Consider the following 23,211-nt stretch of genomic DNA (forward strand, 5'->3'; position numbering starts at 1 on the left):
TGTGCTAATACTCACCTGGCTTTCAACGAGGCAAATGATGGCAAATGGCTCGAATAATTCATCTTACAGCATCCATATTGATATTCTGTCTACTAGAGCCTTGTCTGTAACCAAAGTTCATGTTTGCGAATGACAAAGCGATCAATGCTATTGAATATGTATCGTCCAGTATCTGGGTTTGAACCAGTGTTGTACGTTTGCCAGTGAAATTTGCCTCGCTGAGCTTTTGTTTGTCCACACTGACTGAATGAGTGTTTTCCTGCAACCTGATTGTGTCATGACAACCCTAATGTCCCACTTCCAATTAGGAAAATGTTCGATGCATGCGATTTGGTGCACCAATTTTCTGAACGGTTATGAGCACTATTATTGAATGTCTAATATTAAGTTTTTTTATTTATTTATTTCTTTTTCCCAAGGCCACTCAGTAATGTGACTGCGAATGCAAAGTGATCATGCACTGTTTGATCTAGGCATGCAAATCTTCCTGATTTCTCTAACCTAATTTGTCTGCTTTTCCAGTTTAAATGTCCCCCGTTTGCATACGGAATGAACGGACATATTTTTTGACGGACAATATTGCAATATTGCTTAGCCTCCTCTATTTTAGCCTCCTGCCCTGGGATTTTGTCTTCTAAAACAAAACAAAACCAACAACAACAACAAAAAAACGATCAAAAAGTTCGGCCACCTTATAACCTGTTACAAACTGGTTGCTCAAAGGCTAACATCATGAGTTTCGATTGATGGATTGACTGAATGATTGACTGACTCATTGATTCATTGATGGATGGATTGTGTGACCCAGTGTTGCATTCTATGCGACTTGTTCGGGGGGGGCGTGGCCCGTTGCAGCCCCGCCCCCCTACCATGCTGTCTGACGAATTTGTTTTATCGTTTGTTTAAGAAACGCGGTAAACCTCGCGGTGCTAAAACTGAACGAGCAGGGGCTTCTGGATAAATTGAAAAACAAATGGTGGTACGACAAAGGAGAGTGCGGCAGCGGAGGCGGGGAGTCAAAGGTCAGAGCCGTGCTCGGGATCTCTGGGTAAAAAAGAACATGAATGTAAACATGCAAAAATGAGGAGGCAGCACCATTTCCACCAAAACCCATCATAAGTATTTCCCAAGAAGGGATTCCTTATGTCTAGCGTATGTGACATACAGTACGATATACAGTAAGGTACAAAAGTCTCAGTCTACTTTTAGTCTCAGTCTATCTTTATGTTGAAAAGTGTTTATACTAGCTGGTAAAAAGGTGTTAACGTCAGGGCTGAATAATTTAGAAATAAGATATATAAGATAAATGAGGCTTAGCAAATAAGAATAAACTTTATAAATAACAAAAAAACAGGAGAACACAATAGGGCATCAAACCAATGACAGTGACTTTATTATAATGATGGGTTCAAACTTGCAACACTTACAGTACTTACACAATTTCTGACTTATGTAGACTTTGACTTTTGAATCCAAGAATAAACAGTATAAAAGTCTATAGTATTTGCTTACATTTCCAGTACCTAAATGTATCGGAATGCACGAGACATCAGAACAAGGGTTTTGGGTTTGCAATGGTGCTGGTTTCTCACGGCGATGGGTCCGTGCACATCTGGCACGGCGACACCGCGCTCGCCGGCTGCCAAATGGAGCGCGGACGGCCGATCGCTGGCTACGCGCAGGGCTGTTAGTGAGCTCTGATGTTCATGACAATAACATAAAATAACATTGGTAATGTTATTTATGTTATTCCCCTTATACGCGAAGAACACCAGTAAACCTTGCAGTATTGAAACTCAGTGAGCAAGGCGTCTTAGACAAGATGAAAAACAAATGGTGGTACGATAAAGGGGAATGTGGAGCCAAGGACTCGGGAAGTAAGGTCAGTCGCTGCAGGGAGTGTGTGCGTGTGTGAGTGTGAGTGAGTGAGTGAGTGAGAAAGAGTGTGTGTTCTACCCCCAGCCCCACTAAAAGTAATGTGCATATGCATAATTATGATTTGAACATGTGCCCAGACACTGTTCCTTTGTGTGTGTGTGTGTGTGTGTGAGAGTAGTTTAAAATCATTCCCCCAGTGATGATGGAGTGCGTGTGCGTGTGTGCGTGATGGAGTGTGTGTCAGAACGAGTTTCCAGTACAGATTAACCAACGCATGAATCAGAGAGTTGTTTAATAAAATATAAATACAAAGAAATGTAATTTCATATTTTATTAATTAATGCATGCAACACACAAACATACACACATCCACAGCACAAATCTTTTTTCATATATATAAATAGTAATACACACACTTAGCTTTTGGGTAAAGATTCACAAAAACTTATTATACACCAGTATACACCAGTACCAGTACATTATTATATACTAGTACCACACACACACACACACCTGTAAAGCTTCAAATTGTCCCTGTGCTGCTCCTTTGTATTTCTAAGTGCTGTGTCGTCACCTTGTCTTTCTTTTTTTCTGTTTCTTCCTTTCTTTCCTCTCTGTGCATTGCATACTTGCCTCGGACCTCTAAATGTTGTTTGTATATTTATCGTGTACAGTGTCCCTGTCTGTCTTTCTCTTTTCATACACACACAAACACACAAACACCTTTCTTTGTTTTCTTCCTCTTGTCCTCTGGCATTCAGTGTCGGTCCTTCCTATACGCAAAAAACACGAGTTGCACAAGGGCCTCGATTCATATTGATGTTATGCACGGCTCAAATTTAGCATTTTGCTAAGTTTGTTTTACACCTTCTAACATTTCAAAATGTTCACAAACAAGTAAAAATTGTCATTGGCTGTATAAAAAAAAAATTGTCCCTTATACAGTATATGTACAGAGCTAGCATAACACAAAAAGATTAGCATATATTTAGCGCTAGAGCACAGATAAATTGAATGTGTGTAAATATGTTTTTTCTCTTTGACAAGCACATATTAAACATAAAAAGTCCATATTTAGCTAATTTATTATTGATGGCTGGCTTGCTAACCAAATTATAAGTAAAGGAATATGATGAAATTATTTACTTCAGAAAGATATACATGAAGAGAAGTGAGTATTTTACTTGTTTCTGATGAACAGTTATAAAATATATAACAACTGTAACCTTTTTGCTGTTGAGTCATGTTTTAAATAGCTTGTTAGAGAATTACAGTGCTAATAAATATTAGCCTGGTTTGTCTACTAATATTTTTACATCTGATATTGTATGGTTCTTTACTTCAGAATGGAATAAAAATATAACCCCTATAAAATATTTTAGATTAGTAAAAGCATGCTAGATACAATTAGTGCTGTTAATATTAGCTTGTTTAGTCAACTAAATTATCAGAAATAGCTAGCTTGCTAACCACATTCAAGAAAAAGTAATACAGTGAAGTTTTTTTTTACCTCATAAACTGGCAAAAGAAGTGAATATGTTCATGTTTCTAATAAGCAATTGAAATGATAAAACCCTTGCAAAAGGTTGCTGTTCAGTCATGTTTGTAATACCTTGTTAGCAAATGATAGTGCTAATTAATATGAGTTTGGTTAGTGATAACTAACTTGCCAGCAATGAAGGTTGGAATATTGTAAAGTTTTTATTTATTATTATTTTTTTTTTACCTCAGAATGGAAGAAGAGATAAAACATTTCCGTCTCATTTTTGCTCAGTTATTTCAGTAATATCCTCCTAGCAAAAAATAAAATAAAATAAATAAAAATGCTGATTGGGATTAGCTTGGTTAGTCAGCTTAATGTTTTGTGATAGCTTGCTAACTGTGCTAATTGTGCTATTAGTGAAGCAATATTCTAGAAAAAATACCTCAGAAAAAGACAAGGACTTTATTTGTTTAAAAATGTTTTATTGAGTCTATTAAAAAATTTTTTTTGCCAAAATTTATTTTTCACAACAAAAATAAATATATTAGAATCAACAAAGACAAATCTTTATATCAGAAAGAGATTGCATTTTTAAAACTCTCCCATGAACCATTATAACTAATTGAAATAAAATAAATAATAAAGACTTTGTAAAGTTTTAATGTTAAGTCAGTTTAGTTGGTTAATATTGGCTTTGTAATCAGCTAAACAATCAGCGATAACCAGCTTGCTAAGTAAAAATATGTGTTTATCATGAAATATGGTGCATAAAGTACTCTTATATGTTTGTGACTAGCTAAAAAAGGTGAAACCTTTTTACCAAGTAAACAACCCTGTTGTTTTTTTTGGGCCCTGAAAAAAAAAGGTTAGGACCGGCACTGCTTGCGTTGGTCCTTTTTGTGTTGTGCTTAAAATCTGTGTTTCAACACACACGCACATATACACACATAGACAAATCACACATCCACATATGAGTAGTCTAGTCCTTCCATCTCTACAGAATACTTTCTCTAATCCACATTATTATCTTAATAACTAAAGTTAGCATACGCCATACAATTATACAGTAAAATGTTGCTATGCTACAGTCTTTTCCCTTCCTCGTTTCTGACCTTTGATTTTGCACCCTCCAATGCAGGAGAAGACAAGCGCTCTGAGTTTAAGCAACGTGGCGGGGGTCTTCTACATCCTGGTGGGCGGCCTCGGCCTGGCCATGCTGGTGGCGCTGGTGGAATTCTGCTACAAGTCGCGTGCCGAGGCCAAGCGCATGAAGGTTGCCAAGACACAAGCCCTAAATCCCCCCACTTCCTCGCAGAATTCTCAGAATTTTGCCACATATAAGGAAGGGTACAACGTGTATGGGCTGGAGAGTGTTAAGATCTAGTGGGTAGGAACGGAAGAGATTTTCTTGTTTTTTTCTTTCATCGTCGTTTCGTGTTTGCTCGTCGCTTCATTGTTGCCGCATTCATTTCTGTTCATTAGTACCACAATATACGTAAATGCACATATATATATATATAGTTTATAGATACTTTTGATATTTTGTGACATCTTATACATACTAGGGGTGGAACACTAATTTTTAACAGTAAAAAAACCCCCGAAAATAAATAAATGATCATATAAATTATAATTTGCTTATTTTAGGACAAACTCCTAGGGGTCCAGTGTGTCTATGATACAAAATATAAAGCGAGCCATGTTTCAATCTCGCTATATCTAGATATTAGTTAATATGCCGTCTATCAGAAACTTCAGTAAAAAGGCTCAATGTAGTAATAAAACATTTAAATCAGAAATATGTGAGATCTAATCTTTTAAAGATAGGCTACAGTTAAATAAATTTATCTTATATGGTCTACCACTTTGTGGCTAAGATGCTTGCTGTTGCTCCTAGATTCTTCTGTCGTTAACCGGGGTGGAAATGTCACAAACTGACTTGTTGCACAATTGACATCCTATAACAATATCACATGTAACATCAACAAGCTCTTCAGTATGACTCAGTGGATGTCTGTTGAGACATACTGTTCCACCCCTATTGGAACGTGCATAATGGGTGATGGATGGATGGATGAATGGATGGATGGAGGGGTAGATCTAAGAGTATATAATAGAATGAACATGTACATGGATATGATTGAATGACTTAATGGACAGGCATATGCAAGAATATCTAAATTGCATAAATATTTGACATAATTGTAAAGTTTGGATGTAAAGATGAAACATTGATGGTTGAACAGAAGGAGAAGATGAATGACAAATGGGTGGGAACGGTTTCAGAATGCAGGGTGATGCATATTTCCTCGTCGTTTCGTGTTTGCTCGTCGCAAACTATTTGTAAATAGTATGGTTGTTTATATAAACAAACAGCATATATTGATTCAAAAGGATAGATTCAAAAGTAAGATGGATATGAATATGATTTCATAAGGAATTATGAATGGATGGATAGTTTTAAATATGGGAAAATGGTATGCTATGAATATATATGCTACGATGGAACATATGAACAGATATGATTGTAGATTTAAAAGTAAAATGGAGAAGTGGGTGAATATTATTATGTGTGTAGATGTCTGGATGAATATTAAAGTAAATGAATGATTGAATAAAAGGATGGATGGATGGATGGATGGATGGATTTAAGACTGGATGGTTAATGATTGATGAATGATTACTGGATGGATGGATAGTTGGTGATTAGGAACAGAATCATAGTAAGTGAATAAGACTATATTTGAGTAAATGAATGGATGAGAAGATGAAAGGTGAAATCGATAGTGTATAGTGTATCAGTCCTTGGTTTTTTTTGTTATAGACTGCCATCTCGGCTTGCCGTAGAGATATAAATATCTAGATGTGCCATCGTGCCTCGAGACAAACCCATTAGCTGTCAATCATTCTCCACCCCATCTGGTACACACACATCTTTATACTGCAATATCTCATACTGGATGAATGATATAAAACTGATGGCTGCTGTTGTGTTTCTCTTTTTCTCTCTCTTTCATTGTGTGTGTGTTTCCTATGTGCCATGCATCTTTATGTGCCTCCTTGTCCCTTTAATGGTCTAATTTATTTTGTCCTTGGTTTTATCTATTGAATTCACCTGGCCCTTTTTTGTGTTCGGTCATGAATGCACATTATTTATTTATTTATTCATTTATTATTTCTGAGCATACATATTCTTTTTTGCACATGCATAACACTGTTTGCTTGAATGCACGTACTGTATGTGTGTATGTGTGTGCGCATTTAGATGACGTTCACCGAGGCCATGCGCACTAAGGCAAGGCTGTCTATAACTGGCAGTATTGGGGAGAACGGGAGAGTGCTGACTCCGGATTTCTCTAAAGCCGTGCACGCTGTGCCCTACATGAGACCAGGCATGGCAATGCCTCTTAACGTGAGCGAGCTGTCCTGAGTGCCTTACACACCAATACACACACACACACACACACACACACACGTTCAGACATACTTTAACTCATGTCCACAATGCATACATTAACATTAACTTGACTTGCAACTAATTATATGCTACATATTTATAAAGACCATATTTTCTGGATTGTAAGATATCATCTTGCCTTCTGTTTTATGCTAGTGTAATCTAATCAACCCTTAATTGTGATTATTAATAAGTGATATAAAACTTAGACTGAAACTCAGGCTGGGAATCAGTTTTAAATAGAGTTGATTCTCTGATTCAGTGCAATTTGATTTCACTCTGAGCAATGCGTTCGGTTATTAAAATTGTAACAGCCAATGTAATGACTAATTCAACATTAATATTGACAAAATATAACTCCACGTATAGCTCTCTCCAAAAATCTGTTCTGACTAAACCATTAGTTATTTGTCAGGATTTTTCAAATGAATCTAAGACAATAGGTCATTATCTAGAATATTAGTATTGTTTCAATTCCAATTCCTAACCCTAACCCCAACCAAAAGTCCAGTAGTAAAAAATTGAACAAATTCTCACAAAGAAACTTTTTTCAACCACTTTTCAACAAATATTTTTTTAACAATTTTAACCAATTTCCTCCAAAGACGTTTCCACCAATTTTAAATAAACTTCCAATTAAACTATTTTAACTAATAACTGAATTTATTATGTTTCTAACGAAGAAATGCCAACCAATTTTAAACCAAAAAAACAAAAAAACATGTAATTGTAAAGCAATTTTCAATGAGGAAATATGTAAACTGACCAGCACCAATTAGGGAAAAATCTGATAACTAAGGCTCTGAATTTCTTTTTATTTAGGTTTATTACTTTACAGCAGTTATTTTAACTGGTAAGAAATGCTTTTCTGCAAAATTAACCCTGGCCAATGGGATAACCTTTATAGATCTGTATGTCTTGATGCCTGGCCAAAAGATACTTGGATATTTGTCTAAATTAAGCAGCTGACGTAGTTTATTTCTTGAAATCTGTAAACTAGTTTGCGTTAAAAGTGTTACTTATAAAGCATATATCAAAAATTGTTTATTTGTGGGAATGTTTACAGTAGCTACGCTAACTTAGCAGTAAGTGTAAGTTGGTGCTTCTTCATTTGTTAATTTACCAAATGCAGTTTAAACTTATTAGAAATGAATTAGAAATTAAGATTTATAGGATACTACAGTGTTAATCATGGCTGTTTGGATAAATTTCCAAGCTGACAGAGTAATTAAGATAAGAAAAAAAGATCTACAGCAACACTAACGAGACTAAAACTAAACTACAATATTCCAGAAGGAGTCAGTACAAACATTATGTAAAATTATAGTGGCTTCTAAATTAATTAGACAATGAAGCAGTATATATATATTGATTTTTCTGTCTGGAAAATATGGTATATACATATTTTAACTTACATGTATACACATCTTAGTGATACATTTATACATTTATATCACAAAGCACTTACAAACAGAGAAACACACGCGCGCACACACACACACACACACATATAACACTTGTACATACACATTACCGCAGAAAAATGTACAGATGCAAAACAAGAAGTTTGGTTTATACATGCACGATGTCCTAAACACATGAAAAGGACACGTTTGTTTTGTGCTCACGTTCTCTTTTACTCAAATTTCTATTGACATTTTTCACAACAAACTCAATTTCTTTTTTTCGCTTTTCGGATTCCGAGAAACACAAGCACACTTGAATTATCTGCATCCAATGTGACTTTCTGTTGTAACACGAAATATGAAAAAAAAAAAAGAAAAAAAAAAGTCTTTTTATATTTTTCAATGGAAAAAAAGAAATAATGGCAAAGAGCCTGCATCCATATTGTAAAATAATGTTATAAAACTGTTTCAAATGTTTCAAAGCCAAACAAATTCATTTAAATGTAGGTGCAGTGTTTGAGCAGAATCGTTTGTCATATGAATTATATATTGAAAAACATATATTGACTATGTAAATATCTATACTTTTGTCCTTTTGATGTTACAATGGCTGACGGGGAAAAAATTTTTTGTTTCATTTTCTTTGAAAAAAAAAAATGAGTTGTTGAACTGTGATGTTAATTTGTCTTTTTAATAAGTTTCTTTTAGATCATTCTGTTGGCCAAGGCAAGTGTAGTTTTATAGTTCTGTCATCAACGTTATTAAAACAAAACAGGCTGGGTTACTGATAACATGAATTGAAATTGTATATCATCGTACTAATATTGTAAGCCTAATTATAATACTCTGGTAGAATTTTTAAGCTCGTAGGAGCTTTACATTCCCAAACACCTTCTTAGGGATTATGACTGGTTATGTAGGATAACCGAAGTGAATTTCAAGCAGGAAGGATTTATTGCAACTCAACTATTTTTAATATGGAGGAGTCAGAATTCTGTACACTTTTAATAATATTAAAATATTTTTAACATTACCCCACCTTGATGTTTTAACAATATGTGTACTTGGAATTAAATATCTGCTAGTCTACGACATGTTTAGAATAACGTTTTGAAGAACTTTCTAGCTAGGCTTTGTATAATGTTTTAAAAACTATATGTAAAGGTACTCTGGGAACTTTATTAGCTTACGATCTGGGAAGTTGGAGATAGCCGGCTGTCTATGTAGAAATTCTCTCGGATAAATTTCTCCAACTTCAATAGAATGTTAATTTACCAAACAAATATTAGCAATAACAACTTGCTAGCTTATAGGAAACATTTGTGATGAACACATCAGTAGTAGACGCTGAAAGCATGGTGAGGTAATGGGTAATATGGAATCTAGCTCCTAGAGGATACTGGTCTCATTCCTCCTATCTTACCAGGAAGGCCCTTATTGAAATGAGTTTTATTTAACAACGTTCACATAACCAACAAATATAGTTCTAAAAACATCATACAAACCTTAAAGCCTAGCTAGAAAAAGTTCCCCGAACATTTTTTAAAATGTTTCCAGAACATTACTCACACATACCAAAAATGTCAACCAAAAAAAAAAAAAAAACATTACCTAGCTATTTAAATCCAAAACAGTTCAGGAACCACCAGAAAACTAGACAGTTAAACAAAAAAAAAAAAAACAATAACATTGTAAATTGTTAGTTTTCTGGGTCCCCAGCCAACATTTACCCTGGTTCATAAATAAGTCCACAAAATAGAAGAGACCTTTTCATGTGCTGTCTGGGTCACCGAACCAAATTGTTGATGAGTTAGTAGACAGGCTTGATCTTTACATTTGTGCTTTACTGGTGAACTTGGAACTTCTATTTAGCTTTTTCTTTATCAGAAATGAATTGGAATGGAGAAAAAAAACTTATTAATTAAATAGTTTAAATAATTTAAGTTGTTAAAAATTAAGTATAATTTTTAAGTATTTCTTAAAACTTAGTTTTTTACATCCATGTTGATTTTAATTACAATATAAGGTTAGCTGTGCAGAGTATTTTCCTTGTCATTTATTATTAGAGTTAAATGTTGATGTTTTGCAAGTATAACTGATATAAAAAGTGCATCAAGAACTGACTCTAGCCAAATTTTTTTCCAACCCATGGAGCAATAAACCCTGCCTCTTCTTCATTTCCGTTCGCCACTTATGTAACTATTCATAGTCCTTTTCTGCCTTCGGAGGAAGTTTGACTAAGTAAAACTCCCATGAGCCATTTCTAAATGCCAAATAGTGTTTTGTGCCAAATTACTCCTGGCAGGTTTATACAGTGTTTACGTGGAAAAGTGGAAGGACTTAAATAAAACATGATATTTCTCTTTTATAACTCTCATTTAATTTCCTTTTTTTTAAAAACCTATTGTACATTCGATTATGTGCACTACTATATGCAGTCCTAACTGTGAAACGCATGAGAACCATTAGTTCAATCTCTTTCTTTTTCTTTTTTTTTCTTTTAAAGCAATGATGACGCTGATAGTGGTGATAACGCAAAATGAATTTAGACAAGTAGAACTTCTGTAGAGAAATGAGAAACCTGAGAAATCCGAGACAGAAAATATCCCTATGAAAAAAAAAAATATGACTATTGATATCAAACCTGAGCACCCTTTTTCTATGCCATGCTGTGTAACTGCAACCCATTAGTTTTCTATGTATATTGTATTGTATATAAAAGCAGAGACCATCCATGTGTATAACTCTGATCTCTAATTGTATGAACACACACACACACACATACACACACACACATACACACACAATATGAGCGAAGGTTCGAGTTGAGTTGGAGAAATGATGATTAGAAAAGAACTTCCTAAATGGCAATCCACAACTGTACACACAAACACACACACACACACACACATATGGACTTGGAGCATCAGTAGATTTTAATTCGAAGGGTCTCAGTGAAGAGAAAAGCGGAGTAGATTTTTCTAAATGGAATGTGAACCGACTGCTTTATTTTTTGGACTTTTGGAATAAACAGAGGCTAAGAAACTGCTGGTCGTTGTTGTCTTTTTTTCTCCACAGAAATAATGATGGGGTGTTGGGGGGGTGGACAGATAGATAGACAGATAGAGAGAGAGAGAGAGAGAGAGAGACTGCCAGCTGAGGCCTTTAAACACTTCTCATCTTCAATACAGAGACCACACATCCTTCACCGGAACTGAACAAGACAAATGACATTTTTTTATTTATTGTGATGGACATGGAGTGACACAACTCTTACACTAATATTGACAGTGGCCACGCCTCCTTCACTGGAATGAACAAGATGATAGAAACACCACAATTAATGAGACTGACAAATGCATAGGCCACACCTTTTTCACTGGGATACATAAACGCATAGGCCATACCTCCTTAACTTTTCTACTGACACTTGCCTGGGCCACACCTCCTGGGACTGGTAAACACAGGCCACACCTCCTTCACTGGAACTGACAAATGTCTAGGCCACACCTCCTTCACAGGGAATGATACTCCAGAAAAGTTACTCCTGAACAACAAGCCTGGAAGACAATCTTCTTACATGAGGTCACATTAGAAGGAAAATCTAATTGGCATTATTAAGCCCTGTCCCATGAATTCTTTTATGGAGGCTTTTTTTTGTGCGCGCACACACACATACACAGACTGAAGACCCTCTTTTTCGTCTGGAAATTACTAGAAAGTGAATTTTGCATCACAGATTACCTTTAAGTGTGACAAAAAGCATATCAGGAACAGATAATGCACCTTCATTGGGTATGACAGGACTCTGAGTTACTGCTTTGAAGGTTGGTGGTGGTTTGAGCATCAGCTCTGCTAGGTTGCCACTGTTGGGCCCTTGAGAAAGGCCCTTAACCCTGACTGCTCCAGGGTTGGCATAATAATGGCTGACCCTGCTCTCTGACCCCAGCCTACTACTGTACCAAAGCTGGTATATGTGAAGAATAAAAAAATCACTGTGTATTAATGTATCTGAGATGAATTTAAGAAAAACTTAATTTTAATGGGAGCAACAGTTACAGTGGATATCACTAGCACATAGGCACACAGGCCATGTCTCCATCTTTAACTCGTACACAAAGGGACAGGCTACGCTTACATTTTTTACTAAAACTAAATTGTAACCTCTTCATTCTTTTACTAGGAGTGACCTTTTTTCTATGAAGACTTTAGGACTTATTTATGTTCTTCCATTCATTGGAACAGTGATACAAACGTCACAGGTACACACGTTATCCCTGACTCCTAATATAGCAGGCTTTACATGAGCTTCTGTATTTGCATGTTGGCTCGTCTCCCAGGAATCACTGTCACAGAGCAGTAGCTGAGATACAAACAGCTAAATCAGTGCCACACACATTTCATAAAACAAACGATTGCTCTTTTTCACTCGTTACATCTGTGTTATCCTTACAGAACCAGATTAGTCTTTTTAACTTGAAGCACTTAGAGTGAATTGCAGACATTTTTTATGGTGGAACAGCAGATGTGGCTCGGTAGGGTGCCTAATAAAGACACAGGACTCTCCTCAACACACACACACACACACACACACACATCTGATATATGGCCAGCTTTTGTGCGTTTAGGTAAAATGAAGTCCAGAATTCCTGTGATGTCTTGTTCAGGTGTTTTTTCATCTTCCACCAGTGAAGGCACTGGGCAAACAGACTGGCATGACAGCTGCGGCTCAGCAGACCAGTTTCCTCAAGCTGTGCTCACTTCCTCATTAGCATAACTAGTTAAAACATTGGTATCCCCGTACCTCATCAGTCAGACCAAGTGTCAGTCACTGCAAATGTTTGAAGGAAAGGAAAGTTAAAAAAAAAACAACTTTTCAGGTGTTTCGAGGACAGCCCAGAGGTAAGAAAAGGTAGCAGCAGCCATTTTAAAGTGAACACGATTGTTATTAATATTCTAGCTTCATTTTAATTGTATAAAGGGTATTTTTGAATAAACTTTATGTAATATACAGTGGTACCTCAGCATACAAGGAATGGACATTTTCTCCTTAAGAATTGAAATTTTGAGAGAAATGTGTCTTGGCATACAAGCGACTAAACCAGTACCGGCTACAGTAAGTTGCGCATACGTCCGGCAGCCGTCAGTGAAAAGCCAAGTGAAGCGAGTTTCTTTTCTAAATGTTTTGATTGTTTTTAAATGCAAGAATATGATTATAGTATTGAAAATTGGTAATATTGGTAATATTTTTGTGTCTGGAATAGATTATCTGCATTTACTATCTATTTATTTTCCATGGGAAAATGCGTTTCGTAATAAGACCAGATAAGGATTAAATTCGTATGATGAGGTACCATTGTAGTTCGAATATGATTTACATTTAGCTTGTCCAAGCACTGGCTCACATTAGCCTAGTACCTTATACAAAATAAATAAAGCTAACTTGACTATATTTGAGATAGTCAGTTAACATCAACTAGCTAACACACTGAAAGTTTACTTTCCTCCAGACGAATAACATGAACACAACCAACATTCATGCTAGTTACCTGGCTAACACCTGAACTAGATAGCTAGCATTATTAGCTGTCTAGCATGATGGGGGGAAAACCCCCTTTATTTAATTCATAAATCATACGTGAGGTAAAACAACACAGCAAACATTTGGATAAATAAATTGCATTAATCTTGTCCTCAAATACTTAAATATTTAAACTGAGATTTTTTTTTTTTTTTTAGTCTGAGGGCCATTTTAAGGAACCTGGCATAAATAATCCTTCAGACTTCATCAGCTATTTTCTATTTATGTGACATTAAAATTAATGTGTATTTTTAACTACAGTATCATAAACCTATTTTCTACTATGCTTGCACAATACTGATGGATAATAAATATTTTTTTTTGGTTTATACTTATTATTTACACGCTAATCACTAATTAGTGTCTAAGTTAGCTACTGATCTTAGCGCTGAGGGTTTTGATTCACATATGTAGGTATGAAGTCTTTTATACAGACAATGTAACAAGCATTGACAATGTAATAGCAAAACATCACAAAACAACAAATGAGGAATATTGACAAGATACTGTAATGCAAAATACTGTACTTGAGTAACCCTTAAAACTGCCTACAAATCAAACTTAAATTAATTCTCCCGCTACATATTTTAACATCGTGCCAGAGCTTGTTATGCGCAATTGGACTTTCACCATTGGAATCACTACAAGTTTGGACAGTTCATGTGAAATCCTCCCATAAACCGAGTGAACGACTGACTCAACTGAATGCAGCAAACAAATCTTATAATTGTATCATATGCTGCTAAATTTCCTCATGACATTCATATTTGTAGCAGCTCTTTTCAACATTTCTCTCTACTTCAGTAATTCCTCTACTAGAATTTGGGATAAACTCCTTGTCTCCTTTCGAGTGCTAGGAATCCTTAAAGACCTGACGTCAGCTGTCTACAGAGAGAACCAGAGCTAAGCAGCTAATCAATAAAGCAATTAGCACTGGAGTGAAGTGCTCTTATTGTCCTTCAACGCTTAATTAATGTTTGAACAAACTTAACATAAGGGCAACAGAGTTAAACACACAAAAAAACCCTTCTTTTTTTACTTTCACAGATGATAATTTTGTCCTTTAATCCAAATCATCATGCAGAAACATTTAAGAAAAGAAAAATCCAGAAGCAGTTAGAAGAAAGCCTGCTGCTTTTATGCTCCATAGCTAACATTTCATTTAGAAAGGTGAGCCCTCGACAGCATTGTTGTAGACCAGAAATGTAAAAAAAAAAAGACAGTATACTGGCCTAATGATTTTTCTTTTAAAGGAAAGAGCTGAGTAAGCAGTGCTACTAATTTGTGGGCCAGAAAATGGAATAAAAACTGTGTAGAAGACCATTGTAATAATTGGATTTTTGACTTTGGCCTACAAAGCATTTTTGACATATGAGCGAACAAACCAAGCAGAACTAAATGCCGGTGTTTTTGTGTACGTCCAAGCCGTGGTTTGTGCCAGTGGAAAGCCAAGCGAAGCAACTCTACATTATTTTTAGTTGAGTTTTTTTTTTTGGTTTTCGTTTTGTTTTTGCATTTTGTTTAAGATTTATTAAAGACATAGCACCATGGGTCAAAGAATGTTAGCAAGGACGGTAGCAAAAAGAAAAATAAGCCACTTTCAGTTTGTTTTTTAATGAAGCTGGTGCCGAGTGGAATCATAAATTAAGGTTAAATGAGGTTTAATGTTTATTTATTTCCAACAATTTTATTTTATTTCATTTACATGTCTTTTCTAAATGTTTTGATTATTTTTATATGCAAAAATATGATTATAGTGTTGGAAATTGGTAATATTTTTGGGTGGCTGGAAGAGATGCATTTACATCATTTTCTATGGTATGTATTGAATTGAATTTATTTTCGCCTTAAGAACGCGCCTCCAAAATAAATAAAATTCTTAGGCTGAGGTCCTGCTGTATGCTAATTAACATATGATCTGATTAACATAGAAGAATGTTATAGTAGTCACAAGAAGACTAATAAGAGTGGAACATAGCACTTAAGTATCCAGGCTCTCCTCCTTTTGTCTGGTTAATCTGCTAACTAGGCTGCATGGTGGCTTAGTGGTTATCACTGTTGGTTGCACCTCCAGGGCCTGTGTTCGATTCCCATCTCTGCGTGTATGGAGTTTGTATATTCTCCCCATGCTTGGTGGGTTTCCTCTGGGTACTCCGGTTTCCTCCCACAATCCAAAGACTAATTAGGCTATTTGGCCTGTTTTTTGCCGTATTGTGTGTATATGTGTGTGCCTTGCGATGAATTGGCACCCTGTCCAGGATGTACCCCACATTTGTGCCCAAAGTCTCCTGGGCTAGGAGGCAGCAAGCGAATTATATATGTATATATATATATATATATATATAAAGAAGAAAAAGCTGATTCTTTTGTAATGAATTGTGCAAAAAAAAAAAATGCATATGGAAACCACTTTAAATGATTAGTCATGATGTACTGTAACATGCTATTAACCAGAGAGCAGGAAAAAAAGGAGAGACAGTAGTGACATCTAGTGGGAAAGTTTTAGTATTACAATAAATTAGACACGCTCGTTTAAATTATACATATAATATTCACTAATATAAGAAATTTTGAAAATTACAAAAGAGGTGATGTTTGTGCAGTATTCATAAAAATTAATTATGTTCTGGACACAAGCACAAATTATGTACTCACATTCTCTAAGCATTTTAAATCTTCATTTATTATATATAATTCTAATAAATTGTCTTTATGTATTTAAAAAAATCAAAGTGTAACCCATCACTGCTATGCAGACAGACGCTAGTGTTCAGTACACATCCTACACAAACGATGACTAGCCCAAGCACCCGCGCCATAACGATCTCCACCAAACCCGGCCTTTATGATCTTAAAACATAGCAAAATTGAGAAGTAAAGAATTATTTTTATACATCAAATGGTTCAGCCATGGCGATGCCATAAAGTTATGGTGAAAAGTGGCTCATGACGTCATTATCAAACAGAAAATCAAAGACTGCACCCCCACACCGACTCTAATCCCTGAAGGGATGAATAAATTGCTCCGGCCACATATTGCAGTTAACCAGTGTTTTAAGGCTGTGTTACATCACCTGTGGGAGATGTGGATGGTGGATGGAGAACACAGCTTTACTGTAACTGGGAGGATGCTTTCTGGATGTTGTGGGATGAATCAACACCGCATGGAATTTGTTGATGACTGACGCCGTCCTTTCGGGATTCCGACAGTCTGGAGTATTTTAGAACTGAGGCTGATGCGAATTCAGTGATGCAGATGAAGAGTGAACTTTTGTTGTTATGCCTATGGTACACGTTTTGTATAGGATATTTTAAAGTTTAATGACAAACTGTTTCCCTTATAGTGTTTCTCGGTTAATTGGCCCTCATGAGATACACAAGTAGTGGTTTGCACTGTCGCCTTGCACCTCCAGAGTGCAGGATCGATTCCTGGCCGGGCTCGATTTCCGTCTCTGTGTGCATGGACTTTGCATGTTCTCCCTGTTTCCTTTCACAGTCCAAATACCGGCAGATTAGGCTAATTGGCGTTCCCAAAATTGCCTGTAGTGTGTGTGTGTGTGTGCCCTGTGATGGATTGGCACCCTGTCCAGGGTATACCCTGCCATGTGTCTCCTGGGGTAGGCTCCAGGCCCCCCACAGCCCTGAATACGGGGTGAACGCGTTATAGAAAATGAGTGAGTGAGATACACAGTGGTGGCCAAAAGTATTAGGACAACTTACACCATGTAGTAGTTCTACCTGTGCACAAAACAGGTGACGTCACTGACTAGTTTATGAGAACTGATTACTGGACATGACTTTAATATGTATTTTATGTACTATCAACACATTTACGTAAAAGTATAGCATAGTCCGAAAAAGAAAAAATAATCTACATAAATATATACATAGCCTGACATAACGGCATTTTGCATTAAGTGAACAATCGTCCTTATCCTCATCCTTGTTGTGAAGCCAGGTGATGCACTGGAAAACAACCTATATATAAAATAAAAACATTAAAAAGATCAGGGACTAAATCAAGTTGTCCAGAGGTATTATACAAACACACACACACACACACACACACACACACACACACACAAGTTCAGCATCATTATACCTTTATAATAAATAGCAGAAAATGCAGTGGCCAAAAGTATTGAAACAAATGCGAAAGTCAGCATCAATCTCAAACATTTAAATAATGACAATACAGAAAACAACAATAACTCGTTATTTTAGGCGATTAAACATTCGCCATTCAACTATCAGTATTTAGCATAAAGTAGTGACGTTACTATGACGCAGCAGCGCCTAAGCACGTGACTCTCGATTACCTTCGGTTGTCATTGGTCACGTGACTCTCAGAAACAGACACGCCCCGAAGCGATGCTTCATTTGGACACGCCTCCCTTCTGCGAGCCTCGCGTTCTTGTCGGAATCACGTGACCGAATCATTAGAGTAGTGGAGATTTTTGTTCCTAAATTCATAGATCCAAGAATACTTTTTTTTTTTTTTTTTGCAATTCACAACGAAATTTACATAAAAGGAGGAAAATGCACACAAAATCTTTTCGGTTTATATTAATGAAATCTTAATAAACTCGAGTGTTTCTGTATTTAGTTTTAATTTTTTTATCTCTCTTTATTTTTTTGTCCTTTTCTATTAATTTTCCTTATTATACAAACATCAGTCTGGGACTCATGCTAGCTAACGTAACTTTAACTAAACTTTGATTTCATCAGTGCTGGCAACTTCTCAGTAAGAAACGTAGCTTTTGTTTGTCCTGAAAGTTGCAAAATTATGTTATAGTCTAATTTACATAATTGTCAATTTGCTTGCAATTGTACTAAACACTGTAGGAGAAAAGACACTGTTATAGATATGTTTAGAACTGTAAATAAGCTTTTTTCAGTTGATTTTTTTGTCAATAACTTTTCATTTTGCCATTGAAATAGACAATCTCTTTTCAAAGTAACTTCATATGACTTTAACGCTTTGTCCAGGCCCACATTTGTTAAATATCAAATAGACTTGTCAAAATATTAAATTTAATCAAAAGAATGCTTATGATGCAAGTTTGAATTTCTAGCTATATGTCTAACCCTCCTCCTTTATCCGGGCTTGGGACTGGCGAAGTGACACTGGTGAAGCGTCTTAGTTTTTTTTTTTTTTTTTTTTAAGTTTTCTTAACATTGGTTTAGCTCTACTTAGGAACCTACAAAGTCACAGTTAAACATGAATTTTTTTTTATTTAAACTGGACAGCATTAACAATGAAATTAGGGTAAGGGGTAGCTCAGTGGTTAAGGCATTGGACTACGGTTCAGAAGATCCCCAGGTTCAAACCCCACAGCTACTAAGTTGCCACTGTTGGGCCCTTGAGCAAGGCCCTCAACTGCTCAGATGTATAATGAAATAAAAATGTAAGCCCTCTGGATAAGAGCGTCTGCTAAATGTAAATTAGACCAAATAGAGACAATAGAAAAATATTTTAATGGCAATGTGAGAAAATTAGTCAAGCCCAAATTTTGTATTTTTTTTTCCAGATCCCCTCTACACACACAATGGAGCATCTCCATTTTGGCCAAGGGATTCTATGGAAACAACTGAGGGAGCTAACTTAAATGAGTGTGTATCTAATGTACCAAAAAGCTGCAAAACCTTATCATGGTTAGGAATCAATTGTTCTTACAGACCTTTAGGTTTGTTTTTACCACACGCATCTGGCTAATACCTCCACTTCAGCATTTAAGTGTGGCAAAGATAACACAGAGACAGCAGCCATGACAAGTTCAGCTCCATCTACAAACTTTCAAACCTCCCTCCATAAGCCCACTGTGGTTTTTGTTTCATTCTGTGTACTTACAGTAGATGAATCACACGCCATTGCTGGACAATCTAGTATATGTCTGTAGGGGCATAGCCAAGGACTTTGCCTTTTTTTTTTCTATTTCTCCCAGGCTCTTATTTTGAGAGTTTCCTCAACATTGAAAACTGACATGCTTCAATACTGCCGGGCAGTCTCACTTTTGAGTCGTTAGTGAGGGCGATGGTGAAGGCTGCCCTTACGGACATTGTTCTTCTCCTCCTCACGGTGGAGCTCAGCTGCCTTTGACTCAAACAGGTAACCGAGGTACGATTTGGGACTAATGTATCCATCAGTTGGCTCTATGAGTACATTAATGTTTGCCAGTGGATTCAGCACTCTGCGACTCACAGTTCATAGTCTGCTACTATCAGACTGACCAAGCAGTCAAGAAGTTTAAGAGGATCAACCTGCTCTCCCTCAAAAGCGGTGATGGCCAATTGTAAATCACCAAGCGCTGACTTAAAAAAAAGTGAGATACAAGATGTTTTAAGGATCACTGTACAAGTTTAAAATCTCATCCATATAGCAGTATTCACTGAAATGCAGTTTAAGTACCTCCCACTGGTTTAAAATGCATGAAACCGCTGGTTTAAGGCACCCAACATTGTGGCACACACTTTGGTAATTTGTAAGGATTTCTCTCCACAGTTGATGGTCTCATACAGTATATGGCCTTGTAGGCCTTCTTGCACTTTGGAGATACCAAGTTATACTGTTATATGAGGTTCGACTGTGCGAGGACCGACGCGCAGAAAGATGGAAACCTAATCACAGAGCCAAAACTTGCGGTGAATCATAATGAACCGTACCTACAGTACATCCACCGCGCGAAACTGCGTAGGCAAGATAGGGGTATTATACCCCTATCTCACCTATGCGGTTTGACTCACGGTGAGATGCGGAGTTAGGCACCGTGAGTCGCCGCGATTGCCCACAGATGTTCTGCTGGCATTTCGCAAAGTTCTGTAAGGACCGCAAGCTTCCGCGAGGACCGGCAAAAAAAATAAACATGTTTACATTTTTTACATTATTTGTTTAATTTTTCGCACAGAAAGATGAAAACGTACTCACAGCGCCAAAAACTCGCGGTGAATCTTGATCAACCGTACCTACCGCCACCGTGCAAAACCGCGTAGGTGAGTTAGGGGTATTAGTAGTTAACAGATTAAGGGCCAAACTTCGCTGAGTGATGATGGTAGAATAATTATAAAGGTCTTAACTTAAACAACATGCATGAGGAATCACAATTCACCACATTCATTTTCTGCAATGGAAAAGTACTCGAAATAGTTACTTTTATCAGAAAGTAACGCTGTAATGTAACTGATTGTAATTAGTTACTTTAAAAAGTAATGTTCCCCAACACTAATAATAAGATATGTTAAACTATAACTCATCATATACATTTATTTTATAAATGTCAAATAAAATAAATCTGTTCAGCACTAAGGCACCACAGAAAGAAAAATATCAACATATACTTCCATTTGCAATGTGTTAACCCTTTTAGCCAGGTCAGCTGAGACTTTTAAGCACTGTAGGAGACTGCGCAGTTGACATCTCCTGACTGATCAACAGCTGATGAGGTTTTATTTTTTTTGGGCAATGTTAGACATTAGCACAGAGTGAGAAATGAATACTGGATATGTACAATCAATGAATCTCCAAAAATCTAAATAACATTAAAGAAAATAGTCTTTGGAAAGCTAAACTTATATGTTTCAGGTTTATTACACATAAAGTCCAATATTTTAAACCTTTTTTGTTTTCATTTGATGATCATGGATTACAGTGCATGAAAATACAGTATCTCAATATATTAAAACATTTCATTTCCTGATTCTTTACTTATTTCCAGTTATTTTAATGAGCATGTATTTTCTTTTTGTGCTTCTCTACACTGTAAAAAGTATTTTAGAAAATGGAGAAAAATGACAAGTATGTGACAAAACAGGATTTAAATCGAAAGGAAGATGAGGGCGATCAGGACCAGAAGGTGGCCATAATGCAACTTACTGGAAGCCAACCACCATAAAAGAAAAACACCAAACAAGTGGGGAAGGGATTTTTTTTTTTGCTTGTGTTTATAGAGACTGGAGATTCGTCTGAATGTTCTGACATTGGTGAAAAGTGTATTTTGTGTAACGGGACCTCTTCAAACATGCATAATGATGTGTATTTATGATGAACAGACATCTGGGTGGATATGTGGGAATAGCTGCATGCTGGAGATTACAGAAAATGACCTTATTATATAGAGTCTTATACCAGTCAGCACTAAAAGTCAGTTAAAAAACTTATGTACTTACTGTTTTTTTTTTTTACATCATATGTAAAAAAAGGAGTCTACCACCTTTTAATGGAGTTTATTTTTTCCCCTTTGCAGTTTTATTCTGCAATATCTTTCGTCTCACCTTGTGATGACATCATTTGATTCAGACCAGGCTGACAGCATGGAAGTGAGATGCTTTAATATTTTGTGTAACAGCTGATCACGCTGTCATGGTTGGATGAAGCATTTAGTTATAGTGACAATTATGTTTTGAGTGGTGTGTGTGTGTGTGTGTGTGTGTTGTTTTAAGCAGCTGACCTAGCTTAAGGAGAGCTGTGATGGAAAGTGGGTGCTTTGATCAGTGAAAAGAGGATGAAATGACATAATAAACACATTATAACTTGAGTTAACTTGTCGTTTTTTTGGATTTTTATTTTTTTATTAATGATACCGTTCAACTCTTTTCTATTTTAATTTTCTGTTTTCAAATGTTATGAATCAGGCTGTTCTAATGTTCATACAGCCTCCCAGTAAAGAATAAGCAGTATAGACAATGAGTGATATATAAGTTAAGGCAGATTAATTTGTAATAAACTGTGCACTAAAAAAGCATACTGCAAACCAATTTAAATGATTAGTCATGATGCATTTAAACACGATGTTAACCGAAAAGCCGGGGAAAATGACTGAGAGCAGCAGTGACATCTAGTGGGTGGGTTCTGGTATTACATTAAATCGTGTCAACGTGAATTAAATAGGCTGTTTTTTATTATATATTTAAAATACCGTATATTTGAAATTTAGAAAATTACAAAGAGGTAATGTGCAATATTCATTATAGATATAAAATAAAATTATGTAAGTTCTAGATGCAAACACATTTTTTTTTACTTTTAAAATAATTATTTTATTTAAATAGTAATTAATTATATATATTTCTAATAAATTCATTGTATTTATTTAATTTATTTATGTATTTGTTTATTTATTTGTTGGCCCATTACCGCTACAGAGGCGGATATGCTACGTGTTCATGGGAAATGTAGTTTTAATGATAGTTCCTGTTTCACACTTTTTAAATTATTAACACAGCCTAAATGTTAACACAGCCTAAATAAAGTTATTACAAATAAAATTGTAAAATAAATCTAAAAATAGACCTAAAGTATGCATAATAAAAAAACGACCACTTTCATGAAATACCGAATTTACTTCCGGCATTCTTGTGACGTTTTAATCACGTGATAACGGTCAGCTGATATGATGCTCAGAACCCGGAA

The 23,211-nt window shown here is 35.9% G+C and overlaps 1 protein-coding gene across 3 annotated transcripts in view; it reads left to right on the forward strand.

Moving 5' to 3' along the window:
• Positions 1-7,514, forward strand: part of gria2a (glutamate receptor, ionotropic, AMPA 2a) — a 40,354-nt gene extending 32,840 nt beyond the window's left edge. Inside the window, exons 14-16 of one of the 3 annotated variants that reach the window (XM_053479373.1) lie at positions 908-1,022; positions 4,500-4,634; positions 6,627-7,514. In XM_053479373.1, the coding sequence (XP_053335348.1) occupies positions 908-1,022; positions 4,500-4,634; positions 6,627-6,791 (415 nt within the window). In that variant the 3' untranslated portion in view covers positions 6,792-7,514. Of the gene's footprint in view, positions 1-907; positions 1,023-4,499; positions 4,749-6,626 lie in introns of all 3 variants that reach the window. The other 2 variants (XM_053479374.1, XM_053479376.1) reach the window with 2 other exon arrangements.
• Positions 7,515-23,211: the final 15,697 nt, after the last annotated feature.

This window comes from Clarias gariepinus, chromosome 20 (genome assembly GCF_024256425.1).
Source record: "Clarias gariepinus isolate MV-2021 ecotype Netherlands chromosome 20, CGAR_prim_01v2, whole genome shotgun sequence".
NCBI classification, from domain to species: Eukaryota; Metazoa; Chordata; class Actinopteri; order Siluriformes; family Clariidae; genus Clarias; species Clarias gariepinus.